The sequence below is a fragment of the Oryzias latipes genome, chromosome 1, assembly GCF_002234675.1.
Source record: "Oryzias latipes chromosome 1, ASM223467v1".
Lineage (NCBI taxonomy): Eukaryota > Metazoa > Chordata > Actinopteri > Beloniformes > Adrianichthyidae > Oryzias > Oryzias latipes.
Window position 1 is genome coordinate 37386412 of NC_019859.2, and position 25180 is coordinate 37411591.

General features: G+C 45.6%; 2 protein-coding genes across 2 annotated transcripts in view; one reads left to right on the top strand and one right to left on the bottom strand.

The window, feature by feature from the left end:
- Positions 1 to 25180, top strand: part of LOC110013827 (complexin-1) — a 65787-nt gene that overhangs the window by 38486 nt on the left and 2121 nt on the right. The window contains exon 3 of the mRNA XM_023952912.1: positions 17641 to 17819. Coding sequence (XP_023808680.1) covers positions 17641 to 17819 — 179 coding nt within the window. The remainder of the gene's footprint in view (positions 1 to 17640; positions 17820 to 25180) is intronic.
- Positions 5305 to 9906, bottom strand: LOC105357518 (uncharacterized protein K02A2.6-like). The gene is made up of 2 exons (XM_020699800.2): positions 5502 to 9906; positions 5305 to 5451 (listed from the first exon to the last, which is right to left on the bottom strand). Exon 1 carries the CDS (start codon positions 9579 to 9581, stop codon positions 5595 to 5597), a length of 3987 nt encoding a protein of 1328 aa, XP_020555459.2. The 5' UTR covers positions 9582 to 9906; the 3' UTR covers positions 5305 to 5451; positions 5502 to 5594.

The window sequence follows — 25180 nt, forward strand, 5'->3', positions numbered from 1 at the left end:
ATGCATTTGCTTTGTTTCATATAGTTCTTTATCTCCAATAATGGTTTGAATGGGTTCTTGTAAAGTTTCATATTTTATATTTTTTCATTTTCCAGTATAATGGGGATTACACCAGCAGTATAAGTATCATAGTTGTGAGGCGATACTGTATTCTCTCAGCTTTGGAAGTGCCATACCTCCTTTATTCTTTGGAAGCTAGTGGGTGCCGTATTTTATTCTGGATCTTTCATTGTCCCATGTTTTATGGGTTACGGGTTATTTTTTTGTCCCACGTTGTAAATTGCGTGTTACAGACCTGTGTTGGTAGAGCTTGAAGGAGAAATAGAAACCGGGGCAAAATGTTCATTTTTAATATTTCAAATGTAGAGCTGAAATCTAGTGGGAGTGTTGACCATTTTTCAATGTCTTTTTGGATCTTTTCTTGTTCTACTGAATAATTTTTACTGTTTATATTTTGAAATCTAATGTTATTTCCACACCTAAATATTTAATATTTTAAAGTTGTTTCTAATATGTTTGGAGGGAACGTAATCGAATTTTAAAATTTGAGTTTTGAGAATATTTATTTTATATCCTGATAAATGTTCAAATGTTTCCAATATTTTCATTAAATGAGGAATTGATGTTTCTGGTTGTTCATGGTACGCTATTAAATCATCAACAAACAATCCTATTTTATGTTCAACTCCATTCAGTGAAACTCCTTTAATTACACGTTTTTCCTGAATTGCCTGTGCCAGAGGCTCAATAAAAAGAGCAAACAGAGTCGGGGAGAGTCCACGACCCTGCCACTTGTTCTTTCCAATTCAAATGTTCCTGTTAAATTCCCGTTTATTTTAATTCTATCCGTTGGTTATGAATATACTGTTTTTATTATTTCTACCGATTTGTTGTTAAATCGCATTTTTTCTAAGACTAAAAATTAAAATTCCAATTAACGCAGTCAAAAGCTTTTTCTGCGTCAATACTTAAGAGAACTGTACTTCTATGTTCCCTTTGGGCTCTTTGAGTTATATGCAGGTGTATGAATCCTGTCTGGTCTTCATCAATAAGGTCAAGAAGAAATGTATTTATCCTATTACAAATTATAGATGTATAGGTTTTGTAATCTATGTTTAGTACTGATATAGGTCTGTAATTAGCACATGACTGTTTTTCCCTGGTTTTAATATAACTTAAATTATTGCTTCTTACCAAGAAATAGGGATTTTATTCTTTTGAAGGGTCCAGTTCAGAGATCTATGCAAAATTGGGGTAAGTTAGTTTTTAAATGTTTTATACCATTCAGCTGGGAAGCTGTCGCTGCCTGGTTATTTATTGTTTTACAGAGTATTTGTGTTTTTTAACATTTCCTCTTTTGTAATTTCAGCTGTGAGTATTTTATTTTGATTCAGTCCAATAAATGGCAGATCTATATTTTTCAAAAAGTTAATTTTTTCTCGGTTACAAGGTTAAAGAGGCTGGGAATATTTGTATATATATATATTAGGGTTGTGCCGATGGACGATATCATCGTCCATCGTGATGGGTGACTGACATCCCGATGGAGAGACCACCATCGTGATGCCACGCCCCCGCCACGTTGCGCGTCTACACCATAAGCCGCGGTTACATGTACAAAATATCTTGATGGGATCAATGGTCAGATTAGAATCCAACCGTGTACATGGGCCCAGAAAAATGTTTTCAGAATATAAAAACGTTCACTAAGGTCACACTTTCCGTCGGAATAAATCATTCGCACATGCGCAGTAGGGTTTGAAAAACGGAAGGATATAAACTCCGCCGAGCGGCTTTTTTTTTTCAAACTTTATTGTATGTAACAATTCAATACAAAACATTGTTAAACAGCGCCGAGCGGCTATATATATTGACATGTCAGCTCGGTAAAATACGAGATGATCTTCTAAACGTGCTTTTAATAATGTTACGATTATTATGAAACACCTGTTCGCTCATCATTTAAATTTTAATCCGTGTGGTCAGTGCTTTTTCTGAACGAAGCCAGGATTAGCAGTATGCTAACACGGGCTAACAACATTAGCTTTGGGTGGCGCTGCACGTAAACGTGTAAGAATAACCTCAGCCTTTATTTAGTCGGGACACGACTGGAAACACAAATCCGCGTGATTGTTTGAATGTTTTCTAAGGACTGAGCGACATTTCTGCTTTGAAGCTCAAACTGCTGTGTGTGCTGACGATACGAGCTGTGCTCAGACACACGTTTAGACCCGGTTCTGAGTTCGGTAGGTAGTACCCCTAGAGCTGCGGGACGGATCGCAGTCTTAAATCTCCCACACATACGGCTCATGTAACAAAGCACCCCCCCCCCCCTTCCCCTCAAACACAAAGCTGTAAGTCCGCGCTCCGCCGGTCCACTTCACTAGTGAAGTGCGGGAGCGGACTACTTCTTTTCTATTTTGTTTGTTACTTTTTTTGTTAAAGTCACTTCCCTCAGTTTATACTGGATCATCGTGGATTAGTCATTAGTTGGGAAATAAAATGAAAAAAGCAAAAAAACGAATAGCAGTTATATAAGAACGAAAAATGTAAAAATAACCCCCCCCCCCCCCCCCGACGATGTCATCGTCCATCCCGATGGTTGACAGCAAACATCGTCAACGGCCAATTTAAGGGACATCGCCCAACCCTAATATATATCCTGATCCACACCACCAGGATCTACAGTACTGACATTGGGATGTCATTCGGGCTCAAGAAATGCAGCCGGATGGTGACAAAGAGAGGCAAGGTAGTCCACACAGGAGGGGTCTCACTCCCAGAAGGAACAATAGCAGACATCGAGGACAGTTACAAGTACCTTGGAATTCCACAGGCAAATGGCAACCTGGAGCAGGCAACAAGGAAAGCTGCAACTCCTGAGAAGTCAGCTCAATGGCAAAAATAAGACCCGGTCAATAAACAGCTACACACTGCCCGTTATCAGATACCCTGCAGGAATAATAAGATGGCCAAAGGAAGAGATACAGACCACGGATGTTAAAACATGAAAGCTCCTCACCATGCATGGAGGGTTCCATCCCAAATCCAGCACCCTGAGACTGAATGCTAGCCGCGAGGAAGGAGGCCGAGGACTAGTGAGCGTAGAAGCCACTATCCAGGATGAAACATCCATGAATGAAGATCCATGAATACATCAAGCTCAAGGCCCCAACTGACAGTGTGCTCAGTGAATGTCTCAGGCAATGGAGAGCAGAGGATACAGTGCTGGAGGATAGACCCTCATGGGACGACAAACCCCTGCATGGGATGTACCACCGGTCCATGACTGAGGGGGCTGATATCAAGAAGTTCTACCAATGGCTAGAAAGGGCTGGCCTACAGGACAGCACTGAAGCGCTCATCCTGACAACTCAGGAACAAGCCCTGAGCACCAGAGCCATAGAGGCTCAGATCTACCACACCAGACAAGACCCAAGTTGTAGATCTACCACACCAGACAAGACCCAAGTTGTAGATCTACCACACCAGACAAGACCCAAGGTGTAGATCTACCACACCAGACAAGACCCAAGGTGTAGATCTACCACACCAGACAAGACCCAAGGTGTAGATCTACCACACCAGACAAGACCCAAGGTGTAGATCTACCACACCAGACAAGACCCAAGGTGTAGATCTACCACACCAGACAAGACCCAAGGTGCAGATCTACCACACCAGACAAGACCCAAGGTGTAGATCTACCACACCAGACAAGACCCAAGGTGTAGATCTACCACACCAGACAAGACCCAAGGTGTAGATCTACCACACCAGACAAGACCCAAGGTGTAGATCTACCACACCAGACAAGACCCAAGGTGTAGATCTACCACACCAGACAAGACCTAAGGTGTAGATCTACCACACCAGACAAGACCCAAGGTGTAGATCTACCACACCAGACAAGACCCAAGGTATAGATCTAGCACACCAGACAAGACCCAAGGTATAGATCTACCACACCAGAAAAGACCCAAGGTGTAGGCTGTGCAAAGAAGCGCCTGAAACAATCCAGCACATAACTGCAGGGTGTAAGATGCTGGCAGGGAAAGCATACATGGAGCGCCACAATCAAGTGGCTGGAATAATATACAGGAACATGTGTGCAGAATATGGACTGGAAACCCCAAGGTCAAAATGTGAAACACCTCCGAAGGTGGTAGAGAATGAGAGGGCAAAGATCCTGTGGGACTTCCAGATCCAGACTGATAGGATGGTAATGGCGAACCAACCAGACATTGTAGTGGTGGATAAAGAACAGAGGAAAGCCGTTGTGGTGGATGTGGCAGTGCCAAGCGATGGGAACATCAGGAAGAAGGAACATGAGAAACTGGAGAAATACCAGGGACTCTGAGAAGAACTGGAGAAAGCCTGGAAAGTGAAGGTGACAGTGGTGCCTGTGGTAATTGGAGCACTCGGGGCAGTAACCCCCAAGCTGGAGGAGTGGCTACAAGAGATACCTGGAAACACCTCAGACCTCTCAGTCCAGAAAAGCGCAGTGCTAGGAACAGCTAAGATACTGCAGGACCCTCAAGCTCCCAGGCCTCTGGTAGAGGACCCCAGCTTGGAGGAGAAACCGCCCGCGGAGGGTGAGAGGGGCGTTTTTATATATATATATATATATATATATATATAAAACCCTAACCCTTATTAGCCAAAAGAATGAATTATTTTGGCTAATAATTTTGTTGATTTAGGCCCTACTTCCTGATAACTTTGTTTAAAATAAATCATTTTTTTTTCCATTTCTTCCTTTAACATGTGATGGATTTGTTTTTTAATGTTTTGTATTTGTTGATATATTTCTGTTGTATTTCTTTTTATGAACTATTGTTCGAGTTCTTTCAAGTTTGTAGAATATTCTTTTTTTTTTTTTTTTTTTTTTTTTTTTAACTTGTCCTGTCCAACAGCTGGGCAGGCAGATGAGAGCTGAGGGCCTCTTGTGTTGGACATATTTTACTTTAACAAGGGGGGTTATTAATCTTCAGACAAACCAAAGGTATGTCTGAATAAACCCCTTTTGTAATTGAGGCCAAACTTTATTCATTTCAACCATGATTGAAAATCTTTGGTGTTGGACCGGACGGAAAAGGAAAGAAGGGAAGAAGGGAGGGATGTCGGGGGGGGGGGGGGGGGGGGGTGATAGTGAAAGGGGGGGGTGTAATGTCCGTAATGCTTCAAAGAAAAAGAACCGGACAACGGACTGCAACCAAGTATCGGCTTTATTTCCGAACACGCCTCATTACATCCCTCTAGAACCGTCTCCCGGTGTTTTGCACCTGTTTGAGTATATATCTCTTTTTGCCACTAGATGGGGTAGTTTCACACCAAACATGTCACACAAATGTGAACACCACATTGCTCTTTTTTTTTTTTTTTTTTTTAACATGTGTGACCTTAAACATGTGTGCATTCTAGTCAACAAACAATTTTGAACCGACAAATGAAAGAAATTATGTTCCTAAATATATAACCATGCAGCCAGTGATTAAAATAAAAAGAAACTGAATTAAGTCAGGAATGAACAACATTCTGATTTCTGTTCGTCTTCATTCGATGTTACTACACCACACAAATGTATTTGTGTGCTAAGTATAGTCCTGTAAGTAAGTAGGAGGATGTCTGTTGCTCCTTTTAGGGTAGCGTGGTGATGAGGTGATGGAAGGGTTCTCACCGGGCTCTGGGGCATCATCATCAGGATGAAGTGGCATCTCCAGAAGCCGTGGGGTAATCCGTTTGAAGAACGAAGAGTTCCTTGTCACAGAGTGTCCATTTCTGGTGGCTGTGATCATGGATCCTTTGATGTCCTTCACTTTGTATGGTCTGGTATTATATGGTGTAGTAAGCTTGCAATACTTGGTTTGCTTGTGCAGCACAACGTCACCAGGAGCAAGAGCATGTGGTGTAGCATGACGCCGCACATCTGCATAAGATTTCATCTTAGCTTTAGCCGCACTATCTCTTGCTCTCACTCTACAGTCCGAATTATTTCCTGTGGAAGAAGGAAGTGAAGGTATCTTCGTGCGCATCTGGCGTTGAAACAATAGCTCGGCAGGAGAGCTCTGAGTTGTGCTGTGAGGTGTAGCTCTATATTCTCGTAGAAAGATGTTTAGCTGTTGTTTCCAGGGAATTCCTTGTGAGTTTGCCACTCTTATGGCTTTTCCTAGCGTGCGCATGAATCTTTCAGCTGCAGCATTGGCTTGGGGCCAAAGTGGCGTTGTACGATGATGATGAAACCCGAGATAGGTTGCAAACTGGGAGAACTGATCACCATTAAATGGTGGGCCGTTATCAGTTTTCACAACTGCAGGAATCCCGAACAACGAGAACACTTTGTCCATGACAGGAATGACTGTGTTAGCTGAGGTTGACCTCACAATTTCAACGACTGGGTAACGTGTATACTCATCTATAATAACAAGTAAATATTCCCCAGTGGGAAATGGTCCACAAAAATCTGCACTCACGCGGTGCCACGGAGTTTCAGGAAGAGGCGACATTCTTAACGGTTCATTATTGGTAACTGGTGTAGCAGCTTGACATGCAATGCAATCACGTACGGCAGTCTCTGCCTTCTGATCTATATTTGGAAACCAGACTTTGGATCTGAGCAGTGCTTTGGTCTTAACTACTCCTTGATGTCCCTCATGAGCGAGCTGAATCACTCTATCTTCTAGAGCAGCCGGAATCACTAATCTGGTACCACGTAGAATGATGTCCGATGAGGGCGATGTTGTCAGTTCTTCACTCACTCGTTTGAAGCGGTCCAGCATATCTGCATGCAGGGACTTGTGGCTTTGATGCCAATTGTTGTCTCTGATGAACGTGGAAACCTCTTGAAGCACCGGATCCTTCAGTGTTTCGGCCTTTATCTCTGTGAGTGTCATAGCTTTAGGTGTTGAATGAGTTGCGGCAAAATTCACATACTCCTCAGCCACCTTAGTAGCACGTGTGCTCTCACATGATGGAGAAAGCATGGGGTGTCGAGACATGTAGTCAGCCGGATTTTCAACTCCCTTTCTGTACTCCACCCTGAAGTTATAGGGCTGAAGCCTCAGGCCCCATCTTTCAATTCTGGCAGGTGGTTTTGACTTGGGATTGTTCCATATGGCTTCCAAAGCTTTATGATCAGTGACAAGTGTGAATGGATGACCATAGAGGTAAAGGTGAAAATGCTCACAGCTCCAAACAATAGCCAGTGCTTCTTTCTCTGTCTGAGAATATCTGGTCTCAACGTCACGGAGAGCTCTACTTGCATAGGCTATGACATGTCTTTCTGCTGTTTCATCTCGCTGGCAGAGGATGGCACCCAGGCCAACCGGGCTAGCATCCACCAGTAATTCTGTCTCTCTGCCTGGATAGAAGTAGGACAAAACCGTGTCACTAGTAAGACCGTCTTTCAGTTTTTGCAGTGCAATCTGCTGGTCCGGGCCCCACGCCCAAGTTGCATCTTTTCTTGTGAGTTTGCGTAGTGGCTCAGTGATGGACGAGAAGTCCTTGATGAACCTGGAACAGTAATTGGCCATGCCAAGGAGACTTTTGATGTCACTGGGAGTCTTGGGGTCAGAGGCCTGGTGAACAACAGCGACTTTTTTTGGGTCTGTGGACACACCATCAGCAGAGAAAATGAAACCAAAGAACTCCAGTTTGGATTTGTTAAATTCACATTTTTCTTTGTTAAGAGTGAGGCCACTTTCCTTTAGCCTATGGAACAGAGCTCTAAGGTTGTCATCATGTTCAGCCTGTGAGGCACCAAAAACTATGATGTCATCACTGAAATTCTTCACACCAGACAGACCTTGGAGAGTCTGACAGATGGCGTTTTGAAATACCTCAGCAGCAGATGATATTCCAAAACTGAGTCGTTTGTAGCGCTTGAGTCCTCGGTGGGTGGTGAATGTGGTGATGTATCGACTGTCAGGGTGTAGCTCCAACTGATGATATCCAGCTCTCAGATCTAGTTTCGAAAAAACTGTAGCTCCATTTAACTCATGAACTATGTCATCCATGGTAGGGGTGATGTGGCGTTCTCTCTCAATAGCCACGTTTGCTTGACGCATGTCGACACAGATCCTAACTTTATTGGGGTCCTTGGGCTTTGGTGGTGTGACAATAGGTGAGACCCATGGTGTTGGTCCAGTAACATCCTCAATGATGTCATCTGCCTCAAGTTTGTAAAGCTCTTCGTCCACTTTCTTTCGAATATGAAAGGGTACACGTCGATGTGGTTGTATTGTGGGTCTGATGTCAGGATTTATGTGAAGCTTCACCTGAAAGTTTTTCAGTTTCCCGATGCCTTTGAACAGTTCTGGGTGACTAGCCACAAGTGCATCTGCAACCGAACCACCTGGTCCTGAAGTTGAAACTGCAGTGACCACACTGATTAGTCCAAGCGCTGTGGATGTCTTGTAACTGAGAATATTACATCCTTCACCTTTAATCACAAAGAACGTGCACATAATCTTTTTGCTTCGCTTTGCCACACAGCACTTAAATACACCACTGACAGGTAAGGAAACAGTGGAACGGAAAGGATAGATTTTTGTTTCAGTGGGGCAAAGTTGTGGGCGTGGTTTCAGTTGCTCAAAACATGTTTGACTGAGACAGTTTGCTGAGGCTCCTGAATCTATCAGAACGGATATAGTAAATCCATTCAGTTTGATCTGAGTTTGTGGCAAGTCTGAAAGTTTCTCAGCATCAACTGCAAAAACGTATGCATCATCACTGCTGGAAGAATTATCCGGGTCTTTACTTGTTGCAGCCGCTTGTGTGAAGTGAATGTTCCTGGAGTTTTGACCATTTCTTCCTCGTGGTGCTTTTGAGGTGGTATATGTCTGCTTAGAGCGGCACTGTCTTGCAAAATGGTTTAATTTGCCACAGGCTCTGCATTGTTTGCTCTTGGCGGGACACTCTCCTGTGTGAGGATAATTACCTCCACAATTCCTGCAGCGGTTGTTGGACTGTTGTTTTGCTGACCACTTGCTTTTACTAGCATTCGTGGCTGATGTTTTAGAAGACACCTTGTTGACTACTGCTTCTGTTTTTGTTTCCATGCCTGTAGCTTGCATTTCAGACAGTTCGAGTGCTCTTCCATAATCAAGGAGGTCATTTAAGCTTATTTCAGGCTCCCTTAGGGCTTTCCTGCGCAACCTCGATGATGTGCAGCTTTGTATAATTTGTGTTTTAATCTCTGCTGTTAAGTCCGTAAATTCACAATTTTTTGCCAGTATTCTCAGTCTTGTATGATAACTGTCCAGACTTTCTCCTGGTTCTTGTGTGGCTTTTCGGAACATGAACACTTGATATTGAATATTTTTCTTTGGAGAAAAATAAGTTGTCAACTTTTGTTTTGTGTCTGCATATTTATCATCTTCTGCTGCGACTGTGTCGTAAATATCATGGACTCTTTCTCCTGCCACATGCAACAATAATGCTTTCAGCCTGGCATCTCCTGTTATGTTCATAGCAGTAGTATAGTTTTCAAACCTTTGCACCCACTTGGTCCAACGAGGTCCAACAGTGCCTGGATCCGTTTCTGTGTCAAAAGGAAGGAGAGTCGCCCTGTTTCCTGCCATCGTCGATGCACCTTTTTTGTCTTTCTTCTGCTTTTTTTTTTTAATGCTGCAGTTCTTGCTCTCTTGAGAGAAAAAAAAAAGTATCTAGAGTTCACTCCTCGTCGCCAATGTAATGTCCGTAATGCTTCAAAGAAAAAGAACCGGACAACGGACTGCAACCAAGTATCGCTTTATTTCCGAACACGCCTCATTACATCCCTCTAGAACCGTCTCCCGGTGTTTTACACCTGTTTGAGTATATATCTCTTTTTGCCACTAGATGGGGTAGTTTCACACCAAACATGTCACACAAATGTGAACACCACAGGGGGTAAGACCATGAAGCAGCATGGAGCAGACAGGTTTACTGGTTGTTTATCGTTACGGTACAGTTCAAATGTAGTACAAAAAGGGCGGGGCCTGTTCACACACACTCAAATTTTATCAACACACCTGCTAGCTGCAAAAAATGTTCACATGTCAACATGTACACAAAACAGATAGTGTTCACGAACGCATACCTATGCCTTTAAACCAACTAGTGTGAAATCTTTCATTCATTCAATCATGCAAACTATTAGTGCAAAGGTGAGCTAACACCTGTGCTCAGGTGAGTGTTTATGTTCTTCTAAAATGGATGGTGGAATGTGAAAAGAAGGAGGAGGAGCGCCCAGCCACCCCCACACCCAGACCCCCGCCGCAGCAGCAGCGGCAGCCGGAATTCCCCCAACGCCACACGGGAACAGGCAGGGAACAACCGCCCCCCGGGCGACCAAGACCGCCACCCAGGCCAGGGCCAGCAGGACCGCCGCGAGGCCCCCAGAGCCAGAGAGCAGGGAGGCGCGGAGGGAAAGAGAGCGCCGCCCCAGCCCAGCCAGGAAAGCAGCCCCCCCGCCGCGCCGGAAGAGCCCAACGCAGGGCCCCACCGGAGAAGGACGCCCACAGCCCCAGACGAGCACCCCACCACCACCCAGGAGTTCCGGGCATCCCCCCGCCCCAACCCTAGGTACGAGCCAGGACCCCCCAAGGGAGACCCGCTCCGCACTCCAGGCAGCCACCCACCCGGCCCACGGTTGGTCCAGGGTGGAGCAAGGCAGGGGCCCGCCTCCCCCGCCCAGGAGGGGGGAACCCCGGGGGAAAAAAGGGTGGCCCACAAGGGGTTTTATAAATATGGCCCGACCAGGCTCGGCCATGTTGGAAGTTTGGCGGGGCCCAGCGCTCAGGGGCAAGGACCAGGACCCACCCCCCAGGGACACGAACACCCCCGGCTAAGGTGTAATATGAACCCCCCCACCGTGCGGAGAGAGCACCGCCGGGCCCAGGGAGCCGGCACCCAAGGGACACGGCCGCCATCGCCAAGGGGCCCGCACCCCCCACCAGGGAAGGGGTAGGGGACAGATGGACCAAGGTCCCACCTTCCTTGCAAAATGTGTGTGCGTGTATGTGTGTTTGAGAGGGTGTGTGTGTGCATGTGTGTGTGTTTATGTTGGAATGTATATATTGAAGGGGGAGGGGTGTGTGTACTAAAGGGGGTGCAGTTAAAATTGGCGAGTAGGGCACTAAGGGGAGATCTCCTGATTACTCACAGTGATGTCCCCTCACCCTCCCCACCAAGGGGCCCTAAATGTCTAAGGTGCGGTTAAAATTGGCGGGTAGGGTGCCAGGAGGACATCTGCTGCTTGCTTGCAGTGATGTCCAAGCACCCCCCCTACCAAGGACCCTACATGTCTAAGGTGCAAATAAAACTGAAGGAGGGGGGGCCCACTCCATACGGCAACCATAGGAGGGGGGCCACTGCCAAGTAGCCCCCCCCCCGCAGGCTAGACCCCCCACCCCCTCACCCTAATATGAGGTTATATGAGGAAGGGGGTAAGTTGGGGACAGCTGGTAGACTGTCCCCCGGTGGCCAAACAGCCGTCCCCCAGCCCCTCCCCCAGCAAAGGGGCCAGGGCCACCCAGCCCAGGGGCCCCACCCCTGGAGGCGCCGACACCCCAGGCCCGGCACCACCCACCCCACACAGAGAGAGAGGAGCCAGAAAGCGTCGCCCCCCCCCCCCGGAGCAAGCCCAGGCTCCCACCTGGAGGAGGAGCTCTGGTCAGGCCTTGACGGGACCGAGGAGGCCAACCGGCCGAGGCAACCACCGATTGCCTCAGCGGAGACCCCGACCCGTTAGCCCCCCCGACCCGTACCAATAATGGGCCCCCCCCTCCCCCCCAGAACGCCCCCCCACAGGACAGGGCCTACAAGCCCCCCACCCCACCCCACCCCAGACCCCGCAGCCGAAGCGGTTGACACCCAGAGCGACCGGGGGCCCCGAGAGGGTTGTCCCGTCCCGTCCCAGAGCCAGGGAAGGGCCGATCCCAGCCCCAGGTGCAGATGGGCAGCCCATCCGGCGCCGCTGGGCCCTTCCCCCGAGCAGGGCCCCCCGCCAACCCCCCCCAGCGCAGGCAAAGGGACCACCCCCCCAAGCCAGACCACCACCCCACCCCCCCACCACGCACCCCCACACCCAAGCCCAGAGGACCACGCAGGGCCCCAGCCCGCCCCACCCAGGCACCGGACCCGACCAACCGACCAACGGAGCCCCCACCGCCCCCGCCAGGCACCAGAGGCGTGTAGAATATTCTTTATACTTTTCATTTTTATTTTTCCTTAACCATGTTGTTTTTGCTATTAGTTTTCCCCTCATTACTGCTTTAAGAGTATCCCATAATACTGTGGGGTCTACGGCTCTGTCATCATTTTCATCCAAATATTGTTTTGTATCGGTTTTTATGTCTTTTATATTTGCTTTAGTATTCAAAATACCAACATTCAATCTCGACGCTGTTTGTTTTTTCCTGTTTGAAATATTTATTTTCATGTGTAGAATATTATGGTCAGACACGTCTGCACCCTCAATTTTACATTCTTCAACTCTGCTAATATCAGATCTAGAAATGAAAAAATAATCTATTCGTGAATGTTCTTTGTGACTTGTGGAGTAATGTATGTAATCTTTCTTATGGGGATTTAAAATCCTCCATACATCAATCAGTCCTAATTCGTCTATGGATATTTTGACAAATTTGGTGACAGTCTTTTTATGTTTGTGTATACTAGTTGTGTCTAACCTGAAGTTTAAGGCTACATTGAAATCTCCTCCGTAGATTAGCTTCCACATCAATTACATTAAACAAAGATTTAAAAAATTGTTTATCACTTTCAGGTGGGGCGTATACATTTACTATTGTTAAGACCGAATCTCCCATTCGTCCTTTTACTATAATGTTCTGCCTGTCGTTCCCCTTTATCACTTTGTCAATCTCAAAGTTGGTTTTGTTAGAAATCAAAATAGCAACTCCTCGTTTACGACCTTGTTTATAGGAACTGTAATATGTATGTCTGAATCCTAGTTTTTTAAGTTTCTCATGTTCTTGATCGTTCAAATGGGTCTCTTGCAACAGAGTTAGTTGTATATTTTCCTTTCTTAATTTTTATAGAATTATCCCCCTCTTGTTTGGCATGGTTAGCCCATTCACATTCAGTGAGGCAATAGTCAAACTGCACATTTATTAAAGCCATCATATCCATGCACCTAGATAGTGACCAACTCAAAAACAATCTAAAAAACAAATTAAAAAACTGTACAACCTGAACGTAAAAAAGAACTGTGACTTCCACATGGAGATGATCTCCGTCTCTCCTCTCTTGTCCCTGTTGGTGGGTGGGCAGGGTGACCTCATTCCAGATAGGGGTCTGCCCCTAGACATTAATCTAGAATTGTCCAACATTTCATCGTTCTTCAGTCTGTGAGCTCCGCCTCGGCATTTTGGTTTAATAAATCGGCTCCATTTACAGGTTCCATGTGTTTATTTCCTTTGGTATTCTTGAAGCCTCTCTTGTGCACGCCGCGCTGTCCCTCCGACCTGCTACCATCCCTCCGCTGCTTGTGTCCGGTCCGGTCCCCTGGTGCTTTCGCTGCTTGGTGGATTGACATCAATCCCTCTCTTCTTTAAGTCCTGTGAGCTTCCATCGCGCTGTTGTAACTTTGGACGCCGCCTTTCCAGTGAATCCTCAGCCTGGTATATGGGGTTCGAAAACGGATTCCCCCCTCCTTCAAAACTTTTTTAACGTCTGAATATGATCCCCTTTTTAAACAAATCTGCTGGGTTATCATGGTCAAACTGGATTAGTTGGTCGTTCACTTTTATTTTCTTTTGCCAGGCTTTCTTCAGAATCGTGTCTTTCGTTTCAAAACTCAGAAAGTTGACCACAACATGCCTCGGGCGCTCGTCTGCTTTGGGTTTCATGGGGGGGTTCGGTGCGCACGTTGTTTCTGCAGATCCAAGTCTGCAGGCATTAGCAGGTCTTTTCTAAAGAACTCGTTCAGATATGTTGCAGCCGAACCCCCTTCAACCTCTTCTGGTAACCCGAAGATTTTGATGTTTCTCAGAGCCCTCGCTTCAGAAACTGTGATTCTGTCTTGCATGCTTTGGATCTGTTTCTTTAGTGTTGATAGCTCACCATTAGCCTCCGTGTTGCATTCCTCCAGGCTGGCGATGCGTGACTGTCCTCCGCCAAATCCGCTTCATGGTTTTCCAACATATTGTGATGTTCCTTGAATTGTCGATCCATATCTTGTCTGAGGGAAGATATTTCTTGTTTCAATTCGTCCTTTACCCCTCGCAGTTGCGTGTTTAGATCGAGGATCTGACTGCTAATTTTTGCTAGCCCGTCTAGTATTAGCTTTGTGTCGCTGTAGCCACGTTGGGTTTCGCTGGCCATGTTAGCTTTGTTAGCTTCACTTGCCGCTTCCTCTGTCTCCTACTCGCTGTTTTCTGGTTCGGTCAGTTCGGACTTTTCTTTTTTTGCTCTTCGGGTTTTCCGCAGCGTGTCTCCTCCACTTATATCTTCTCTTGTATTTGTTTTTGTTTGTGTTCGAGTTGTATTTGTGGAGTTTTGTCAAACCGAGTATGGGAGCTCCAGACTCAGCGTGTCTCCTCTATGCCACTAAACGTATCAAGAACAAGGTGTGCAAGTTCTTGCCATCTTACGATGGTCCCTATTTTATTGTTGACCACCTGGATGATCTGGTGTACCGTATTAAAAAGGGACCAAAGTCGAAGGCTAAAATAGTGCGCCATGACAAGCTCAAGCTATATCACTCCAGAGCTCCGCTGGACGGCAGGTGGGTCTCACGGACACGGAAGAACTGCGCTCTGAGGGAACAACAGCACCATTCTTTGGGCGGAGACTTCAGGGTGCTGACCCTGTAGAATGAATCGTCTGACACTGAAGAATACACGGAAGGAACTTCAACAGCTTCAGAAGATGCTCAGGACTCCTGTGACCGTGTGGTGGCCTCAGCTGGAAGACCACAGTGGGCACGGAGAGCGCCAGACATGTTTGGAGAATGGATTCTTTCCTAAAGGAAGATCTGCTACAGGCTGTAGGCAGATTGCCGCCCCTCAAAAAAAAAAGTTATTTTTACTTTTTGACACTGTCGGGAGAATGCCAATGGATCTGTAAATGGACATGGAATGAAGGTCTGCACTCTTAAAAATGGGAGAGACAATGGCTGGTTTCCAAGTCCTGGGGAACGTTTTTTGTGAGAGGGATAGATTGATGATTTTGGTCCTTGAGCATCACTGTGTCCAAACCAAAAATGTCTTTGCATCTGGATGGTTTGAGTAAATTGATGGTCTGTGATACATCGGATTCTGTGATGATTGTGAAACTAAATGTTGGTTGGCTTGCGTCTATTAAAAGTTTGTAGTTTTCCACAGGTGTGAAACAGCTCGCTATGTTGGCCACAGAATCAATGAAATAATGGTTAAATGCCTCTGCTATGACTTGAACATTGTTTGTTAGTTGTCTGTTTATTTAAATTTCTAGAATGTCTTGTTCTTTGGGGCGATCACCTGTCATTTTTCTTATCTGGTTCCATATTATTTTAGAGTTTCCATGTAATTTTTCAATTATTGTAAGGAAGAAATCTGCTTTTGCTTTCCTTAATGATCTTACCACCTTATTTCTCAGAATAGCAAAAAGACCTCTGTCATGGGTTAATTTAGTTTTATTTGCTTTTTTTAAGGCTTGGTCTCGTTCTTTCATGAGTTTTATGATGTCAGAGTTTATCCATGGGGCAGTGTTTTTGTATGGTTTTCTGCTTGATCTTTTGTGTGAATTCAGTTATTTGTTTTCTCAAGTGTTTTAAGGAATATTTTGCCATCATTTTCAGTGTCAACTGATTGTAAAATGTTGTTTTTTAGCGTTCGGCCGAGACCTACAATAGGAAAAGACTCGGTGACCAAAGTAAAAGCGGTGCAAATCCTGCAAATCTTGCTTCAGATGTTTTGTTTTTACAGCTCTGTTCCAATAAATGTCCTTCTTGGAGTCATATTAATCTGACCGTACACAAACCGCAATTATTAATGTCTCCTTCTTGATCATGTTTACAACAGCTGGCACTTCCGTGTTTTAAAGCTGACGTCGTCTACACGTCGCTACCGCACCGGAGTGTCTGTGAGTGTCAGTGCTGCGTGGCTGTGATACAGCGTGAAGAGGTTCAACCGGTTGAACTGTCAGCATGCGATCAATGAATGCCCCATTTCTACTTGGAGCCCGTGTCCAGACTTAAACATGTGCGTAGCCACGCGTGATCACAGGCGTACCGGGCGCCATTGACTGTGAATGGGAGGAGCCAGTGCCCACCAGAGCATCCTTAACGTGATTCTGAAAGGAATGAGACCTCTGTCAATGGTTAAAGAGGATTTAAAGACATGATTGGGGGGCTGCACCCTGGCTAAAGTCACTTTTGAAAACTAATGGTGGAAAATTTATTGTAGAATATTTGACTGTTCACTAATTGCAATAAAGTAAAACAAAAATAATAAAAATATTTTTTTTAGTCCAGGGATCAGGAACCCTATGGCTTGTGAGACAATTATGGCTTTTTATGCTAACATTCAACTTATATGGGACCTTAAACTTTCTTTCTTTTATAAGGTGAAATTGAAATTCACGAACTATGCATGTAAAATTTCAATTTCTGTGAAGTTTAAGTCATTAACTACCGTTCATGACTTAAACTTCCACGGACCGAGTACTAGCACTATCACCTTTAGTAAAAAGATTTACCCACCACTTTATGAACAAAAATCATTGACTAATCGACTACTGAAAAAATCGTTAGTGACACCCCTAATCCTTACACCCCTAATCTGCATTTACTGCTATTAAAAATTGATGTTGATGAAACTTGTTATGGCACCGCCAAAACAGAAATCTACTTTCATCCCCGGACTTCACCCATAGAAAATGCCCTACCTCCAGCTCCAGCCAAAGGAAGCCAATTCAGTCGCCATTTTTCCACGATATGGAGATCATCATGTTGGAGACGAGTGATACAGTCAATCGTTCCTCTCCATCTTTTTACCCTACTAGTTTGTGTAAACCAGTCAGGTGTCGTGTAATTCCTAAAACTATAAATGTTCAGAAGGTTGAATGGAACTTCTCATCTCAGACTTTTTTCAGTTCTTTTAATTTGCCTAACTTACCTTTTTGTAGATAAATGCTCTGAGTTCAATATTTCAGCTCTTTTTTTGTCTAAAACACAATTGGTATATTTTATTTGACATGTGTCATATTTAAAAATTGTTCACCAAAAATTCTCCAAAAGAACCCAGCTCAACGCTTTCGAGAAGACCACAGATCAATGTGACTTTAATCCATTATCCATCAATATGAATGACAGCTTGCATTCAAACCAGCTACAATTTCTGCATCTGGTCATTTGACTTCTTCTCTCAGTGGCTCAATCACACATTTGGACATTTTCCTTCCAAATTCAAACAGAAAAAAAAAGGATGGATGATGAGATGGTATTTGGTGTTTTCTATTTGTCAAATTTACATAATTTTACATTTGAACTATATTTATGTTCTTTATACGTTTTGGATCAAATTCTTATGTTTTCAGTGTTGAATTTCTTTTCTGTCATTTATTTTTTGGACTAAACGGTTTAAACTGAGCCTCCCTTCAGTTTGAAGATCGTCTCTGACTGTTCTGGCTTTCCTTTGTTCCTCTGGTCCTCAGGAGGCCCCCCGGATGTGGGCAAGATGCTTGGGGGGGAAGAAAAAGAGGAAGATCCTGATGCAGCAAAGAAAGAGGAAGAGCGACAGGAGGCACTGAGGCAGCAGGAGGAGGAGAGGAAGGCCAAGTATGCCAAAATGGAGGCTGAGAGGGAAGTGATGAGGCAAGGCATCAGAGATAAGGTAACATCATCTGGACTTTTAGAAGACGAGGATCAACTAACATCTATAAACATGTTCACACTTTGAATCTCCACATGCTTCTTCTCTTTGAAGAGCCAAGAAGAAAACAGAATCCACACAGAACCCATTTAACGGCTGCTTGTGTTCTCTGAAACGTCCTGGTCGGCCGTCACACTGAATTTTTGTCTGTCCAAAATTCTTTGAATAAGCTGTTTGTTGCTTTTCCAGCTTTTATTTTTAGCCCACTGTTTAAAATAGATCAGCAGTGTCAAAAACATCAAAGAAACAGCAAATTTATGAAAATAATGACAACGTCTAGACATAAAGTCAAAAATCAAACACAGAAGAAAATCAGATGCTGAACTGCAGAAACCTTTATTGATTTTCATGTTATGGAGCCGGGTTATAACAGTAAAGGTTTTCTGCACAAATGAGTGTGATTGTGTGTGTCATTGTGTGTGTGTCATTGGGGTTGCTGCAGTCAGACCACTTCACTGCAGGGACAGTGAGAACAGAGAAAGGTCTGAAGGGAAAACTGGAAGCTGGTCAGTTAACGAGGACATTCTTCTTCTTCACTTGTTAACTTAAGGTCGTTTTCTGTTGGACACACTGAAAAGTACCTGAAAGTACCTGTTATCGAAGTAATATTGTGTTTGTGTGTGTGGATAATAAAATAGTCCATTGTGGGTCGATGCAGATTCCTGTCTGCATCGATCGTCAGGGTTCCAGGCCTGGAATTTGAGGGCCTCTTGTGTTGGACATATTTTACTTTAACAAGAGGGGTTATGAATCTTCAGACAAACCAAAGGTATGACTGAATAAACCCCTTTTGTAATTGAGGCCAAACTTTATTAATTTCAACCATGTTTGAAAATCTTTGGTGTTGGACCGGACGGAAAAGGAAAGAAGGGAAGAAGAGAGAGGGACGTTAGAGAGAGAGAGGGGGGGGTGATAGTGAGAGGGGGGGGTAAGACCATGAAGCAGCATTGAGCAGACATGTTTACTGGTTGTTTATCATTACGGTACGGTTCAAATGTAGTACAAAAAGGGCGGGGCCTGTCCACACACACTCAAATGTTATCAACACACCTGCTAGCTGCAAAAATGTCCACATGTCAACATGTACACAAAACAGATAGTGTTCACACGCATACTTATGCCTTTAAACCAACTAGTGTGAAATCTTTCATTCATTCAATCATGCAAACTATAAGTGCAAAGGTGAGCTAACACCTGTGTTCAGGTGAGTGTTTATGTTCTTCTAAAATGGATGGTGGAATGTGAAAAGAAGGAGGAGGAGCGCCCAGCCACCCCCACACCCAGACCCCCGCCGCAACAGCAGCGGCAGCCGGAATCCCCCCAACGCCACACGGGAACAGGCAGGGAACAACCGCCCCCCGGGCGACCAAGACCGCCACCCAGGCCAGGGCCAGCAGGACCGCTGCGAGGCCCCCAGAGCCAGAGAGCAGGGAGGCGCGGAGGGAAAGAGAGCACCGCCCCAGCCCAACCAGGAAAGCAGCCCCCCCGCCGCGCCGGGAGAGCCCAACGCAGGGCCCCACCGGAGAAGGACGCCCACAGCCCCAGACGAGCACCCCACCACCACCCAGGAGTTCCGGGCATCCCCCCGCCCCAACCCCAGGTACGAGCCAGGACCCCCCAAGGGAGACCCGCTCCGCACTCCAGGCAGCCACCCACCCGGCCCACGGTTGGTCCAGGGAGGAGCAAGGCAGGGGCCCGCCACCCCCGCCCAGGAGGGGGGAACCCCGGGGAAAAAAGGGGGCCCACAAGGGGTGTTGTAAATATGGCCCGACCAGGCTCGGCCACTGTTGGAAGTTTGGCGGGGCCCAGCGCTCAGGGGCAAGGACCAGGACCCACCCCCCAGGGACACGAACACCCCCGGCTCAGGTGTAATGTGAACCCCCCCACCGTGCGGAGAGAGCACCGCCGGGCCCAGGAAGCCGGCACTCAGGGGACACGCCGCCGTCGCCAAGGGGCCCGCACCCCCCACCAGGGAAGGGGTAGGGGACAGATGGACCCAGGTCCCACCTTCCTTGCAAAATGTGTGTGCGTGTATGTGTGTTTGACAGGGTGTGTGTGTGCATGTGTGTGTGTTTATGTTGGAATGTATATATTGAAGGGGGAGGGGTGTATGTACTAAGGGGGGTGCAGTTAAAATTGGCGAGTAGGGCACTAAGGGGAGATCTCCTGATTACTCACAGTGATGTCCCCTCACCCTCCCCACCAAGGGGCCCTAAATGTCTAAGGTGCGGTTAAAATTGGCGGGTAAGGTGCTAGGAGGACATCCGCTGCTTGCTTGCAGTGATGTCCAAGCACCCCCCCTACCATGGACCTTACATGTCTAAGGTGCAAATAAAACCGAAAGAGGGGGGGCCCACTCCATACGGCAACCACAGGAGGGGGGCCACTGCCAAGTAGCCCCCCCCCAAGGCGCATCGCAGGCTAGACCCCCACCCCCTCACCCTAATATGAGGTTATATGAGGAAGGGGGTAAGTTGGGGACAGCTGGTAGACTGTCCCCAGGTGGTCAAACAGCTGTCCCCCAGCCCCCCCCCCCCCAGCAAACGGGCCAGCCCCACCCAGCCCAGGGGCCCCACCCCCAGAGGCGCCGACACCCCAGGCACCACCCACCCCACACAGAGAGAGAGGAGCTAGAAAGCGTCGCTCCCCCCGGAGCAAGCCCAGGCCCCCACCCCCAAACGCCGGCCCTAGAAGAGCGCTGGTCAGGCCTTGACGGGACCGAGGGAGCCAACCGGCCGAGGCAACCACCGATTGCCTCAGTGGAGACCCCGACCCGTCAGCCCCCCCGCCCCGTACCCATAATGGCCCCCCCCTCCCCCCCAGAACGCCCCCCCACAGGACAGGGCCGACAAGCCCACCCCGCCCCACCCCAGACCCCGCAGCCGAAGCGGATGACACCCAGAGCGACCGGGGGCCCCGAGAGGGTTGTCCCGTCCCGTCCCAGAGCCAGGGAATGGCCGATCCCAGCCCCAGGTGCAGTTGGGCAGCCCGTCCAGCGCCGCTGCCCCCCCCCCCCCCCCCCGAGCAGGGCCCCCCGCCAACCCCCCCAGCACAGGCAAAGGGACCACCCCCCCAAGCCAAGCCAGACCACCACCCCACACCCCCACCACGCACCCCCACACCCAAGCCCAGAGGACCAGCCAGGCCTGGAATTTACCGGAACAAGTTAAAGACAAATTCTTTTCTGTTTGTCATTTTTTTTGTTGTGGACACAATGATGATCGTACTGTTTGATGAATCGCATTATAGTCTCGCAGGCCAACAAATCAGTCATTCATTCAAGTTTACCAAAGCGATCATGAAACAATTGATGAGGAGCAGGAAAAGGACAGACACAATAATGAAATGGTCCATTTACTTTTGGGTTTTTCCAGTTTTCTTTCAAAAGTTAAACACAAAAAGGAAAACGATCTGTTTGTTTTTCTATTTTAAAACAGAAAAAAACGTTATTTTATCTGTTCCATTTTGATTTGAAGAAAAAAAAAAAAGTTTGTTTACAGGGAAAAAAAGCAGAAAAAAAGCAATTGAGCTACATTTACCTGAACCAACAGTTTTTCCTCACAACCATGGTGACCAGCCTGAGCTTGGTATTGTGGTTCAAAGTCGTATTTGGTGTCACTGTTTGGATCATACAATAGACCACTTCACAGATATGGCAAAACGCATTAAATTGTGGGAGAGGTCAAAGGTCTCATAAACTTGTGGAAGTCAACAATGGCAGAAGCCACTGCCTGGTTTTGGGTCTTTGCTGTGTTTTTTTATATAACTTGTCCTGTCCAACAGCTGGGCAGGCAGATGAGAGCTGTAGGCCTCTTGTGTTGGACATATTTTACTTTAACAACAGGGGTTATTAATCTTCAGACAAACCAAAGGTATGACTGAATAAACCCCTTTTGTAATTGAGGCCAAACTTTATTAATTTCAACCATGTTTGAAAATCTTTGGTGTTGGACCGGACGGAAAAGGAAAGAGGGGAAGAAGAGAGAGGGACGTTAGAGAGAGGGGGGGGGTAGGAGGGTGATAATAGGAGGGAAAGGGGGGTAAGACCATGAAGCAGCATAGAGCAGACAGGTTTACTGGTTGTTTATCGTTACGGTACGGTTCAAATGTAGTACAAAAAGGGCGGGGCCTGTTCACACACACTCTGAAATCTTATCAACACACCTGCTAGCTGTAAAAATGTCAACATGTCAACATGTACACAAAACAGATAGTGTTCACACGCATACTTATGCCTTTAAACCAACTAGTGTGAAATATTTCATTCATTCAATCATACAAACTATTAGTGCAAAGGTGAGCTAACAACTGTGCTCAGGTAAGTGTTTAAATTCCTCTAAAATGGATGGTGGAAAGTGAAAAGAAGGAGGGGGAGTGAATTTTTAAGTTTTAAATGCTACGATGGGCGCTGACTTGTTGATGAATGGATGGAGAAGGACTGCTCTTTGCTAATATTTGCAATAGGATAGCACCAAAATAGTGATTATGCTATTACTGCATGTATACCCAGATCTCTCTTTGTCGTTGTTGGTCAGGTTGAAAGGTCACGTGTTCCATAACCCTTGTGCTATCCTAGGCACTTTAACATTGGGAGTAGGGTCATCTGGACCCCATAGGATAGCACAAGGGTTAAACACACACCCTGGTTTTCTTTGGTGACCCACCAACAGTAAAAGCGCATTTCCCCAGGTGGTCCTATCATCACACGGCAGCAACACATTACATGTATGTAGACATGGTCCAAACTGTCTACTGAGGCTCAAACCAGCATCAGAACAGAGAAGAAAGGGGATTGAAGTGAATGGTCCAGAAAAGAGAAAATATCCAGTGAGCAGTTCTGTGAATGGAAACGCCTTGTTGATGCCAGAGGTCAGAGGTCACGGCCAGACTGGTTCCAGCTGATAGAAAGACAACAGGAACTCAAAGAACTGGAGATCAGCATCATGGAAGTTCAGCTGACAATTCTGCAACAACTGTGATGCTGTCAACATGGACCAAAGTCTCAGAGGAATGTTTCCAGAACCTTGTTGAATCTGTGCAACCAAGGATTGAGGTGGTTCTGAGGGTTAAAGGGGTTCAACCCGCTACTAGCAAGGTGGACCTAATAAAGTGGCAGATGAATGTATCTCTTAAACCTTGTGTTATCTTAGATGTCCCCCCCCCTTCCATTGAGGTGTTCCCCCTACCATGACAAAGGTGGATAAAGGTGGAAAGATTTCATGTAATCCATGGACACCAGTGAAGATCACAAATCATTGAAGAAAAAAGGTTCAGAGCACTGTTTAGTGGGTCTAGATGACCCACCTCCCAATGTTAAAGTGCCAAGGATAGAACAAGGGTTAATGAGGGGGGCGCTGTTTTATGATTGACAGCTGATGATGGCAGTGGATTCTGGGAAGAGAACTCCGGTGTTTTACTCGTTTCATCCATGTAAGCGTTAGCATCTACGCTATATTTTGGTTTGTGTTCTGCTGTTGGGCTGTGAACTGTTCTAACACGATCCCTGGGAGTCCTCTGTTATCTTTTTTACCGGTAAGTATTACAAATTTACTTTTACTTTTATGTAAATAAACCAAAGAAATATATATTATAATCAATTTTGTTATTTCCAGTAATTCAATGAAAGTATTTCCAAAATGTCATTGTAGGAGCCAAACTGTGCACTTATATTGCTTGTCCTGTGGGTGTTGCTATTGTGGGTTTTGACATGTTGAGTACAGACAATCTGTAATCAAATCAGTTGGTTAGTCTGAAGGGCTAAATGGTTTTGTGTCGTTGCTATGCAGTCACACAGGTGATCCAGATTTTTAAAGTAAAACTATGAAGACATACAGAAAACTTTCAGCGTTTGAGACTTTTTATAATCTCCTCACTATAAAAAACAGCTACTTTGACTCTGCTGCTGCATAGTTAAGAAACCCAAAACTTGAGGATTTACAGTATAATAAAGTCTCTGACATCATTGTTAGTTTTTATTTGCATAACATTAACACATTTGTTATGAGCTGTGGGATTTAAATAATACGTTTAAATTCAATCATTTTGAGGAATGTTTTCCATTTTTATTTTAGCATGTTTACTGACAGCTTCATTTTTGTTCAAGGAATTATTAAAATTCCCTGGGTGACATTTAATTTTTAACAAACATGTTCGATTTTTTGCTTATTTATTTTAGTTTGCTTGTGCTTGTCTCTGTGTTCCTCTCTAGGTCTGTGGACTTATAAACCAAGACAATCAACCTTTTGAATTTTAACCCTTGTGCTATCCTAGCCTCTTTAACATTGGGAGTTGGGTCATCTAGACCCACTAGACAGTGCTCTGAACCTGTTGGTGTCCATGGAATACATGAAATCTTTCCACCTTTGTCATGGTAGGGAGAACATGTCAATGTAAGGGGGGGGTGGGGTCATCTAAGATAGGACAAAGGTTAAGGCAGAAAAATGTTGAATTGTGAAATTTGTAGATGACTCCCGCTGAAGTTTGTGATTCAATAAAGAAGAAAGTTTAATGTTTGAGTGAGCAGTCTCTTTTGTTTATTCACATATATGTTTTAATATGCAAAAAAAAGAAAAGGAAATATGGTTCAAGTCAGATCTGTACAATATGTACACTATATTACCAAAAGTATTGGCTCTCCTGTCTCGACTCGTATATGAACAGAACCTATAGTTCGGTATAATGCGGGTCCACCTTTAGCAGCTGTTCCAGCTTCAACTCTTCAGGAAAGGGTGTCAACAAGGTTGAGGAGTGTTTCCAGGAATTGTTGACCATTCTTCCAAAAGGTCATTGGTGAGGTCACACACTGATGTTGGTGGAGAGGCCTGGCTCTCAGTCTCTGCTCTAATTCATCCCAAAGGTGTTCTATGGGGTTCAGGTCAGGACTCTGTCCAGTTCCTCCAGACCTGACTCTGTCCTCCATGTCTTCATGGACCTTGCTTTGGTCACTGGTGCACAGTCATGGTGGAAGAGGAAGGGCCAAACTGTTCCCTGAAGGTTGGGAGCATGGAATTTTCCAAAATGCTTTGGTATCCTGAAGCATTCAGAGTTCCTTTCACTGGAACTAAGGGGCCAGGCCCAAGTCTAACCATAACACTAAATTATTTATTATTTACATTAATGATATTGCCAGCACATCCAAATTATTCAAATTTGTCCATTGTATATTATTTGCAGATGATACAACCTTTTTTGCGAAGGAACAAATTTAGAGCAAGCAATTAAAGTGATACAGAGTTAGTAAAGATAAAAGAATGGTTTGATATGAATAAATGTGAAAAATCATATTTTATGCAATCCGCTAACTGAAATAAAACGGTAATATT